This window comes from Eretmochelys imbricata, chromosome 7 (assembly GCF_965152235.1).
Source record: "Eretmochelys imbricata isolate rEreImb1 chromosome 7, rEreImb1.hap1, whole genome shotgun sequence".
In the NCBI taxonomy this organism is placed as follows: Eukaryota; Metazoa; Chordata; order Testudines; family Cheloniidae; genus Eretmochelys; species Eretmochelys imbricata.
The window spans coordinates 5,864,565-5,876,929 of NC_135578.1; the positions used below are offsets into that span (position 1 = coordinate 5,864,565).

General features: G+C 45.5%; 1 protein-coding gene across 1 annotated transcript; it reads right to left on the bottom strand.

Annotated features, from left to right (window-relative positions):
- Positions 1-122: 122 nt before the first annotated feature.
- On the bottom strand, positions 123-12,126 carry PSMD6 (proteasome 26S subunit, non-ATPase 6). The gene is made up of 8 exons (XM_077821292.1): positions 11,876-12,126; positions 7,126-7,331; positions 6,206-6,351; positions 4,726-4,945; positions 4,507-4,615; positions 3,073-3,241; positions 571-648; positions 123-444 (listed from the first exon to the last, which is right to left on the bottom strand). Exons 1-8 carry the CDS (start codon positions 12,018-12,020, stop codon positions 348-350), a joined length of 1,170 nt encoding a protein of 389 aa, XP_077677418.1. The 5' UTR covers positions 12,021-12,126; the 3' UTR covers positions 123-347.
- Between the last annotated feature and the right edge of the window lie 239 nt (positions 12,127-12,365).

The following is a 12,365-nucleotide window of genomic DNA, read 5'->3' on the forward strand; positions in this document are numbered from 1 at the left end:
ATGAACACGTTCCATGAGTAATTCTGGGATTGTCACTAGTTCTTTTTTGCTCACAAATATTAGCCCTGCTTTCTAAACATAATAGCTTACTGTGAAACAAAATACTGAACATTGTACATGAACATAGTACATTACATCTGTATTATAGATTTAATGAACTGAGATCTGAAAACATGAATGTAACGTTTATACAGTTCAGTTGTTTACATAATGAAGCAGACTGTAAAAACCCTACTTCTCACTTATAATTTTCTTAGCTACAGCATATCAACTCATACAGTATACATTACTTCCAAAATGGTCTTAAACATCTAAATTTTTCATTCCGTTATTTTTTTTAAAAAGTGTTACATATTAATTACTCTGGAAAGTTTCTGAACTCTATTTAGCAGCAAATCTCCTTTCTTGATGGTTTCTTGGTACTGCCAGTTCTTGCTATCAGGCCTACAAATTATGAAGAAAGGGTTTTAGAGTAAGAAGTCACATTAAACCATGACAAGCTTTTCAATAACTGTCAATTCAGTAACTGATTAGAATATACAGCGTTACACCAGATTATAGATACTGTACCTGTTAGTTTCGACTATCTCGTTTACTTTGTCTATTTTGCAATGCAGTCGCCCAGCTGCAATAAATCTTGAAAGCTCCCTAGTTAAAAAAAAAAAAAAATATGTTGCACAGAAGAGTTGCAGGCCGCCCCCAAAGTGTCTTGTTTTCCTCCCACCCCACTTTTAAAGAAATGCCTTAAAGTTCTTTTTCCCCTACAGCTGTTTTTAGAAGAGCCTTTCATGTTCCACCTTTGCTCATCTACTTCCTTTTCTTCTTTTAAACTGCACCTCATTTGTTTGGACATTAGGAGGTGGTGGTGTATTGTGTACATTTAGTTTTTATTCTACTGTACAGCTCCTGAGCATTTGACACGGTCTACAGTTACATTAGTGGAATGGCTCCGAGGCAAGGCTATTACATGAAATAACTGGGTCATTGCTTCCTAAAAACTTATACTCTAAACCCGGGTAAGGACCCTCTATTCAGAACTCCCTATTCAGCCCAGGCTCCTACTGAAGCCAATGGGAGTTTTGTCTCGTAACCAAATGCAGAGTGATGTATTTCATGCTTTATGGAAAGCCCCCTTTCAATTCTGGAGGTTGAAGTAAGTTAGCAGAAGGCAGCAACACAAACATGGTTATCCCACCATTTCTATTTCTCCTACTACAAACCGTGTCCAGCTCATTCAATCCAAAATCCATGTATGTCTCCCTTAACCTCTTGCCACACACAGTGCAAGCATGCTGAAGGTACCAAACCCTTCCTATCATCTCCTGATTTTGTGGGTCAGCTGAAGGAGCCAACAGTCTCCTTACCAACTCTGAGCACCCCCACATCCTCCTTCTGCACATATGTTCTGATGCTGAATCTTTATCCCACCAGCAATGTTAAATGAACTATCCTCAGTGATGGGCCGTAGCACCTGTGCTCAAATTACTCTGAATAGACAATCCTCTTCCCAGTTGCCACTGCCCTCCTATACCTCTGAAAAATTCAATCATACAGCATACTTCTCATGTTTCAGCCCCTCTTATAATGGAGAGTAGCCTTACTACACATTTTTACCCACCCTAGTCCCTGGCCTGAAAGTTTCTGCCCACAAGGCACAAACCTGCCTAACTGCCTGGCATTGCAAGTAGCTGATTTAGCACAACCTGTCAGCGATTTTATATGTTTTTCTAAGAGAAACAGTACAAAATTGTTTGCCACTTCCTAATAGCCCTGCATGTTAGATTGTTTGCTTAATAAATTGCTGCTCACGTTAATTTTGTTTCCTGGTCCAACTAACGCTTATGAGGCCATATCGCAATATAACAAACGAGAGTGGTTTATTATGGATCGAAGTGTGGATATAAAGGAAAAAATAATGCTGGTGCTGAACAAGTGCCTGTGAATGGATAAGGACTGGTTACACTCTTCGTGTTGGTCTGTTTCCACAGAACTGTTTGTGGCGAGGAAAGAAGTGACAATGAAAATAAACAAACCCATATTCCCATAGTAGAGCATGACAACATGGAGAAGTACCTATAGTAAACCAGGTAAGTTACAATCATTAATAATGATCTACTCTCACTATTAATAGAAACTGGTATAACTTAAGTGCTGATCTCATTAATATGATTATATTCAGTTTCCTTTCAAATGTTCATTTTTTGCTTTACTAATTTATTTATGTACATTTCAGTCAGGACTCAGATTCCTGCCCATTTTTTCTTAATTGGGAATATTTTAAAAAAATACTTATAGATGGAAGCAAGTTGTTTCTCTAGAGATATTCAAACACAAGCTGGCTGTTATAGGTATCATAGGTAAATCCACTAAACTTTCACCCTAGACTTAACTTCAAATCCCAATATACGTCACAGTGAAAACCAGTTATTTGGTCTCACCTTAGAACTGGAACTGCAAGTGCAGATTGAGGTGTGATTTTGCAAAGCTTGCACAACAGCTGCCTACACTTTACCTGATTTAAACAACAAATATCAGGTCCAATCTACACAGCAATTATAAAGTGAGTCAGGCGATCCAGTTAAAACTTGTGGTGAAGATTGGACTTAAGTGTCCCAAAACTGGAACACAGACAGTCAAAATTTAAAGAACATGATGAAGTCTCATCTACATCATAACTTTTAAGTGTGTTATATCCTAGTTCCCTAAATTCAACTGTAGTTGTCCAGATAGCCCTTAGTCTTACCTTGGGAAAATATTTTTTTCTTTAAATGGTATCTCATGATGCTTCATGTGTAAAAACTAAATATAAATTTCTTATGCAGAGAGAAAAAGAAATACTGGACAATGACTTTTTTTTAAACAGACTAAAGTTAAACTGATTTCTACCCATAAACATGAGATTAGTAAAAAATAATCTTGCATGCATACACAGTTAACTTGGTTTGTGGATGGTCTAATATCTCTTCTCTCTATTTGATATCATCTGTTTATTTGTAGCAGGATCATTGTAAACTCGTTACTTTATAAACAATGACTAAAGTCTCTAACTTACGAAAGTTACTTTTCACTTACTGATCTATGAATTCTACACCGACTCCAAAAGCTTCTGCCATGTACCCTAGTGTCAGTGACCGGTAGGATTCTAGGAGCTGGCTGTAAGCATGGATTCTCATTTCCCGTACATAATAACGGTAGTGAGGAGCAAACAGCCAATCTTTTTTCATCTCTTGCTCTACAATAGCTGAAAAGATAAAAATCACAAATACAGTCTATAATCTCTTAGAGTTAATCTATTCCTGGTTATACAAAAAAAAAAAAAAAAAACCACCCCACATAACAAAGTTCAATAAGCAACATGACATGGTATGTGGTCGTACAGGATCCTTGTGTCCCGTACGTGTGCATTGAGATATAAACGCACAACCAAAGTAGATATTCACATCTTTAACGATAACACTTGGTTTCTGTTTGCTTCATCAAAACTTGTTCTTAATAGAACAGTGGAGGGTAAGACTAGCTTTCTACTGAGAGGGACTTAAACTGGCTTTAAGAAACTACAGATGCTTCAGGAGCTCTTGGTTTTTGTCAGACTGGCACGTGCAGTTCTCAGCAGCAGCTGAGGTCTGCAGCTGAGATTTTCTGCCCTCTGCTTCTGGTTGCAGGGCAGCCATTCGGACCCAGTCTTCTCCAAAGTAAAGGGGAAGATTTTTTTTAAAATTCTTATTTTTGCTACCCTAGAACCCATTTTCATGGAAACTGGAACAGAAACCAGCAGCATGAAAACTGACAGCACAGTGACAACAATGAAGAATGGATTTTAAAACTGCTTCCTTTCCTCATTTCTGCACTGTTCCCACAGAAACCAGTTCAAAACCGCCCTTAATAGCCAGCGGCTATGAAATCTCCCCTTTGTAATTTAAACCTGAAAGTTCAGATTTTAAAAATTTAGAATCCTTCGACTTCCTGAAGCATCCAGTGTTTTAAATTTATAAAAAACTGTCTTCATTTTTAAAGGAAGCCTTCCAGAATTCCCATTTTAATGGAGTTAAGTACTATTAGGGTCCCAATTCCACAACCAGGAATCTTGTATTTGCACACAACTTATGGGTCTGACCACAGAATTAGGACCAAAGATAGCAAACTAGCTCTTTGATTGCATCCTGTAAGATGGTACTAGGTGCCTACATTGTCAGAACCTTCCCTCATCCAACCAGATGCCACCTTTCAAAATGCTCATTTTATAAGAAAAACATTTTAGAGAGCCATAAATCCTTGCAAGAGCAGCTTACTTTACCTCACTGTGCTGCAAAGGGAAAGTGGTATTTAGGAGTGATTCACCTAAAGTAAATGGATGATTTTAACTGCCAGGGGTTTGACAACACTAACTACACCTATAGCCCATCCCCTAGGCAATTCTACAAAACTCAGCTACGATTTGTAGCAAGCTGCTCACAGGACCTAATGAGAAACACAGGACAATGATACTGGTGTATGAAACATCCTTACCTAATGACTGGAAGAAGACTGAATAACGACATTCATAGAGTGAAAAAAGATACTGTCGTACTGTTGGTAAACTATGCAACACTTCCAGAATCTCTGCCCCTTTAATAACCTGAAAGCAATCGAACAACATTTAGAAGTTTCATATACTAGTCAGAGAGAGAGAGAACATTAAGAACAATTTGATCAGCTTGAATCAGTGCAGTAATTTGCTTTACTTGCCTTCTCTCTAAGGTCAGGTCTGTCTAACGCGATCATACTGACGTAGACAGTATATGTTACAAATGTTTTGTAATCCATAAGTTCATAGGATGTAAATGTTGAAACTGTATCAAGAAAGAGTTCTGCTGCTTGTTTGAAATCTCGAATAGCTACGCAGTAAAGACCTTGGTAGACTTTTAGACGATTTCTCCTGTCCCAGTCTCCTCCTTCCTCTATTAGACTTAAAACAAATAAGATATATAGTTACATGTTTTATCTGAAATAATGAGTACAGTACATTTAACAAGGTTAGAGTGCATAAGGAAGTCTTAGTTATGAAGTACACTATATCGCAATCATTAGAGCTTCAACAATGCACTTGTCAGTCGTAGGTGGGATGCTTTCCTTGGTAAGTGAGGCCAGAATTCAAGCTACATTTTAAAAAATTAAGAAGTTTCTAGCTGATTTAGTTGTGATGATAATTTTCCAAATGTGAACCTATCCAGTACTGTGATCCTGAGTCCGCAGACACACACCTCCAATGCCTGTTGTTCAGCTTTGCTCACCAGTAGTAGACTAAAATCATTTAAAAAACTGTTAGGAAAAACCACCAAAATCTATGGGCAGCTGTGAAACTTTCAAGACCCCTGTAATGCTGCTGTAGCCATGAGCAGCAGCAGAGGCAGGGCCAGGAGCCATTCACAGGGGAGAACACAAAAAATAGTGACTGAGGGAAGAGTACAGTTAAAGATCTCTCATTGCAACAGCCAAGATGATCAGGAACCAGTAGTGGAGACCAGCTCATTGGAGCAGCCTGAAAGCGCCATGGTGTTAAGGGGAAAAAAGTTCCTTCTCCCTTCTAGCAGCTATAGGCAGGAAGAGGTTTGAAATTAAAACTCATCAAATACAGGCCAGTCAGGAGCAGACACAAAAGATTCAAGCCCCAAGGAGTGTCCAAGGGCAGCAAATATCCTCACAGAAATCCCAACACCTCCATCTCCCCGCTCCTAGCGGCTAGAGGTTGTAAGGGCACCAGCGTTTCCCATATGGGATTGCCCCATGACTAACTGATCCAGCATCCACTCATCTTTCATATCTAACTCTAGCTGGTGGGTTTATTCCTCTGGCTAGTTGGTATCTGATAAGTTTTTCAAGCCCTGGTTAGAATCATTTGTGTCTTTCATAACTTTACTCAGGACCATAATGTATAACTAGATTTAATTTAAAATTAGTAAATAATGAGAACACAAATGTCACTTTATTTTAATTATAAAGTCTTTGTACCAGGAACTCCTATTTCTTTCAGATTGCAAAATGCACTGTGCACTCATAACAAGAATAAATACTAATTTTTTAAAATTATTAACAAATAAGCCAAACTTATTCACTCGTAATCAGGCAGTTCTATAGCTATCTTCAAACCTAGTGTTTTGTTAGACATATGCAACCAATGATGCTTTACTTCAAACAGTGATATTTGCCACAAATCTAACAATGGTACCTTTTTGCCTTTTCGATATTCCGTGTGATGAGGTCATTATCCATGTAAAACAAGCCAATTCTTAGAAGGTAGAACACAATATCCAGACGATGTCCCAGTGCCACAGTTTTGTCATATGTCTTACGAAAAGCAGTCAGAGCTCCTTCCTAACAAGACAATATTTTTTAATATTAGAACATAAAAATGAACTGGCACCCCACTAAAATGTCTTATCAAGAGAAGCTGCCTTGGGTGTTACCAGGGTAGTGTAGAGATTTATCTTGCTGACTGACATTTCAGCAGTACTGTGGGGGCAAAAAAAAAAAAAAAAACCACAGGCAAGTGAAACATGTCTTGGCACTTAAAAAAGCTGGCAGCTAACTTAGAAAGCCACTTTAAACTAAGTTAACACACTCTGATCAAGATGCACCATCCATAACAGAACTGTACAACTGTCTATCCTAAATAATTAAAATACCAACCTTTTTCAAAAAAGGAGATTAACATTCACAACCTGTCAAAGTTTAAATCTGAAGTTCCAAAAGTTACTCCCAAAATAGCTTAACAGAGTCCCCAATGCTTATATAAATACAGTAACTAACTCACATCGCATATTCAATTATGATGTAACAGCTTAAAAACAAAACACTAGGTAGGTAGAAAATACTGTCTACAAAATGTTTTGAAAAGTTTTAAATGGCAAACTTTTATTTGTTCTCCTCTTAGTTTGCCTTTCACTTCCCAGTTTTATACCCCTTTCCTTTCTCTTGCTGCACTGCTTAGATCTCACCACTCACCCCACCCATGTGTGGTTCTATTTTCTCCAGATCATGAGTCAGTGGGCCTCCTCTAAATGGATAGCATGCATAAATTTGCCTGGTTTGAAAGACGAAAGATGATTTTAATGACAGCAGCCCAAGGAACCTGGGCCTTTAACTCACCTTGTCCCCAATTCGGCACAGGTACTCAGCCTTGGCCATCATTGCATCGCGGATTTCACTCTCCCCCAAGATCTTTTCAGCATCTTCCAGTTCATTGTCGAGACGTTTCAACTCTTCCTCATTTGCCTTTTTCATCTTATTCAACAGCTCCATGTCCATCTGCCAGTCAAGGGGCTTGCAGAGTGCTTCATAGTATGGGGCCATATCTGAAAGAGAAGTGGGGTAGCTCTCGCTGTCATAAACATTGCTGCAGGATCACATATCAATAGACTGAAGTGCTAAAGGAAAACTCCCATTGATGGAGGGATATAACCAGATTAGTTATCAGGCAGCTGCCTCTTAAAAGGACATTTAGACACTATGCATTGAAGATTGTGTTTCAGGTTCTCTTCCTCTTTGACATTCTCCTGCCTCTTATGCACAACTCATTCACTTCCCTGGTCCACAGCCTGCTCTTTAGCTATTTCATCCACTTGTTGCCTCTTGCCATGCTTCTAGTCTGGCTATTAGGCTGTCTTTACTTGCTTATATAGCACAGAGCGCAACTGGACCCTGATACTAGACTAGCACTGCTAGGTGCTACTGCAAGATAAATAACAGCCCTTTCTCTTCAGCAGTAGAGACCGTGGGGCACAGAGACTGAGATGCACCCAAACCTCACAGAATAAGGTGATGCTGTGGAACACTAACCCCAAAAGGTCAGTCCCTATGGACAGACCTACCTCTCCTCTCCTCCCACCCCTATGAGTGCTGGCAGGGCACCCTGGGGGCCCACAGCTTGTTACCGGGGAAGGAGAGAAGCCCCAAGCTGCAACCCCTCAGCAGAGGACGGAATGGGGTCTGAGGTTGGGGGGGATGTGGAGGGGGAAGAAAGGGGATTGGCTGTGGGATGTTTGGGGAGGGAGGGGTTGGGAACTGGAGGATGGTGGGGAGTGGGGAATGGGACTGGGACCTCTAAGGGAATGGGGACTGCGTCTGGTGCTGGAAGAACGGAGGGGGAGGGACAAAAAGGGGGAGGAGAATGTGAGGGGAGAGGGCTAGGGGCTGGTGCGCAGGGAGGCCAGGGGCTGGAGTGGGGGAGGGAGCCAATGAGGGAGCAAGACACTGAAGTAGGGGAGGGGGACCAAAGGGGGGAGAGGAGGGAATGGGAGTGGGGGCCAAGGGCCTGGGGGTGGGCAAGGGGGGAAGAGGAGGGGGGAGGGAAGGGAACGGGGCGGAGTCCAGGGGCCCAGGAGGGAATGGGGCCGAAGAAGAGGAGAGGAGGGAACAGAGGGCTGGATCAGGGGAGAGGGCCCAGGAGAGAAGACAACGGTGGCAGCGGAGGGGACCCGGGACGGGGGGAGAGGTTGGGGTGGGGGAGGGGCTCAGGAGGTAAGTGGGGAAGTGGGATACCGGGAGGAAGCAGGAGCGCGCGAGAGGGCATGGCTCCTACCTCATACTGAGAAAGAGGGACAATCAGTGAGTTATCTCAAGTGCCTATACACAAATGCAAGACGCCTGGGAAACAAGCAGGGAGAAATGGAAGTCCTGGCACAGTCAAGGAATTATGATGTGATTGGAACAACAGAGACTTGGTGGGATAACTGACATGACTGGAGTACTGTCATGGATGGATAAAAACTGTTCAGGAAGGACAGGCAGGGCAGAAAAGGTAGGAGAGTTGCACTGTATGTAAGGGAGCAGTATGACTGCTCAGAGCTCCGGTATGAAACTGCAGGAAAACCCGAGAGTCTCTGGGTTAAGTTTACAGGCGAGAGCCACAAGGGTGATGTCGTGGTGGGAGTCTGCTATAGACCACCGGAGCAGGGGGATGAAGTGGACGAGGCTTTCTTCCGGCAACTCACGGAAGTTACTAGATCGCAGGCGCTGGTTCTCATGGGAGGCTTCAATCACCCTGATATCTGCTGGGAGAGCAATACAGCAGTGCACAGACAATCCAAGAAGTTTTTGGAAAGGCTAGGGGACAATTTCCTGGTGCAGGTGCTGGAGGAACCAACTAGGGGCAGAGCTCTTCTTGACCTGCTGCTCACAAACAGGGAAAAATCAGTAGGGGAAGCTAAAGAGGATGGGAACCTGGGAGGCAGTGACCATGAGATGGTAGAGTTCAGCATCCTGACACAAAGAAGAAAGGAGAGCAGCAGAATATGGACCCTGGACTTCAGAAAAGCAGACTTTGACTCCCTCAGGGAACTGATGGGCAAGATCCCCTGGGAGAATAACATGAGGGGGAAAGGAGTCCAGGAGAGCTGGCTGTATTTTAAAGAATCTTTAATGAGCTTACAGGGACAAACCATCCCGATGTGTAGAAAGAATAGTAAATATGGCAGGCGACCAGCTTGGCTTAACAGTGAAATCCTTGCTGATCTTAAACACAAAAAAGAAGCTTACAAGAGGTGGAAGGCTGGACAAATGACCAGGGAAGAGTACAAAAATATTGCTCGGGCATGCAGGAGTGAAATCAGGAAGGCCAAATCACACCTGGAGTTGCAGCTAGCAAGAGATGTTAAGAGTAACAAGAAGGGTTTCTTCAGGTATGTTAGCAACAAAAAGAAAGTCAAGGAAAGTGTGGGCCCCTTACTTAATGAGGGAGGCAACCTAGTGACAGAGGATGTGGAAAAAGCTAATGTACTCAATGCTTTTTTTGCCTCTGTCTTCACGAACAAGGTCAGCTCCCAGACTACTGCACTGGGCAGCACAGCATGGGGAGAAGGTGACCAGCCCTCTGTGGAGAAAGAAGTGGTTCCGGACTATTTAGAAAAGCTGGACGAGCACAAGTCCATGGGGCCAGACGCATTGCATCCGAGAGTGCTAAAGGAGTTGGTGGATGTGATTGCAGAGCCATTGGCCATTATCTTTGAAAACTCATGGCGATCGGGGGAAGTCCCGGACGACTGGAAAAAAGGCTAATGTAGTGCCTATCTTTAAAAAAGGGAAGGAGGAGGATTCGGGGAACTACAGGCCAGTCAGCCTCACCTCAGTCCCTGGAAAAATCATGAAGCAGGTCCTCAAGGAATCAATTCTGAAGCACTCAGAGGAGAGGAAAGTGATCAAGAACAGTCAGCATGGATTCACCAAGGGCAAGTCATGCCTGACTAATCTAATTGCCTTCTATGATGAGATAACTGGCTCTGTGGATGAAGGGAAAGCAGTGGATGGGTTATTCCTTGACTTTAGCAAAGTTTTTGACACGGTCTCCCACAGTATTCTTGCCAGCAAGTTAAAGAAGTGTGGGCTGGATGAATGGACTATAAGGTGGATAGAAAGCTGGCTAGACTGTCAGGCTCAATGGGTAGTGATCAATGGCTCCATGTCTAGTTGGCAGCCAGTATCAAGTGGAGTGCCCCAATGGTCAGTCCTCGGGCCGGTTTTGTTCAATATCTTCATTAATGATCTGGAGGATGGCGTGGACTGCACCCTCAGAAAGGTTGCAAATGACACTAAACTGGGAAGAGTGATAGATAGGCTGGAGGGTACGGATAAGATACAGAGGGACCTAGACAAATTAGAAGATTTGGCCAAAAGAAATCTGATGAGGTTCAACAAGGACAAGTGCAGAGTCCTGCACTTAGGATGGAAGAATCCCAGGCACTGCTACAGACTAGGGACTGAGTGGCTAGTCAGCATTTCTGCAGAAAAGGACCTAGGGGTTACAGTGGACAAGAAGCTGGATATGCGTCAACAGTGTGCCCTTGTTGCCAAGAAGGCCAATGGCATTTTAGGCTGTATAAGCAGGAGCATTGACAACAGATTGAGGGATGTGATCGTTCCCCTCTATTTGGCATTGGTGAGGCCTCATCTGGAGTACTGTGTCCAGTTTTGGGCCCCACACTACAAGAAAGATGTGGAAAAATTGGAGAGAGTCCAGCGAAGGGCAACAAAAATGATTAGGGGTCTGGAACACATGACTTATGAGGAGAGGCTGAGGGAACTGGGGATGTTTAGTCTTCAGAAGAGAAGAATGAGGGGGGATTTGATAGCTGCTTTCAACTACCGGAAAGGGGGTTCCAAAGAGGATGGATCTAGACTGTTCTCAGTGGTGGCAGATGACAGAACAAGGAGTAATGGTCTCAAGTTGCAGTGGGGGAGGTTTAGGTTGGATATTAGGAAAAACTTTTTCACTAAGAGGGTGGTGAAGCACTGGAATGCGTTACCTAGGGAGGTGGTGGAATCTCCTTCCTTAGAAGTTTTTAAGGTCAGGCTTGATAAAGCCCTGGCTGGGATGATTTAATGGGGATTGGTCCTGCTTTGAGCAGGGGGTTGGACGAGATGACCTCCTGAGGTCCCTTCCAACCCTGATATTCTATGAGGGGGGAAGAGGAGGGGGCCAGGGGCCCAGGAGAGAAAGGGGCAGGGGAGGGGCCCGGGGAGGGAATGGGGGAGGGGAATGGGTAGTGGGGGAGGAGGCCAGGGCCCGGGAGAGGAGGGGAATGGGTAGTGGGGGAGGAGGCCAGGGCCCGGGAGAGGAGGGGGAGGGGAGGTGGGGGCCAGGGCCCGGGAGAGGAGGGGGAGGGGAGGGGGTCAGGCGGGGAGGGGGGCTGGGGCCCGGGAAGGAGGGGGAGGGGAGGGGGTCAGGCGGGGAGGGGGGCTGGGGCCCGGGAAGGAGGGGGAGGGGAGGGGGTCAGGCGGGGAGGGGGGCTGGGGCCCGGGAGAGGAGGGGAGATGGGGGCCAGGGCCCGGGAGGGAAGGGGACCGCGCAGTAGGGGAGGGGGCCGGGGCCGGGGAAGGAGGGCCCGGCCCGGCCCGCACTCACTGTGGCGCCGCACGGCCGCCATGAGCTCCTCGCGCACGGCGGGCTCGGGGCGCTGCGGCCGCAGGCTGAGGAGGAAGCGGAGCTGGGCGATGCGCAGGTCGGGGTTCTTGGGCAGCCCCTCCTCCTCCAGGTTCTCCAGCGGCATGGCGGGGCCGGGGCAGCGGGCGGCCGGCGGCGGGGAGCGGCGCGGCCAGTGACTCAGCCGCCGAGAGACGGAAACCGGCGGCGGCCGCTTCCGCCCGCCCGGCCCCCGGTCCCGGCTCCGGCTCCGGCTCCGGCTCGCAGCGCCCCCTGCCGGCTCCCGGGAGCGGCCCGGCCAGGCGGCGAGCGGCCCCGCTGCCGCAGAGATCCCGGCAGCACCCGGCGCCCCGCCTCCGCCCACAGCGCGCTAGAGACCCCCCGCCACCCGCCCCCCCGAGACCGACACCCGCCATGAGACCCTCAGAGACACCCGCCGACACCCGCCATGAGACCCTCAGAGACACCCCCC

Coding starts and splice junctions, on each gene's coding strand:
- PSMD6 (XM_077821292.1), bottom strand. CDS start 12,020: ATGCCGCTGGAGAACCTGGAGGAGGAGGGGCTGCCCAAGAACCCCGAC. Junction 4,946..6,205: donor AATATCGAAAAGGCAAAAAG/GTACCATTGTTA, acceptor ATTTGTTTTAAG/TCTAATAGAGGAAGGAGGAG. Junction 445..570: donor GAGATAGTCGAAACTAACAG/GTACAGTATCTA, acceptor CATAATTTGTAG/GCCTGATAGCAAGAACTGGC.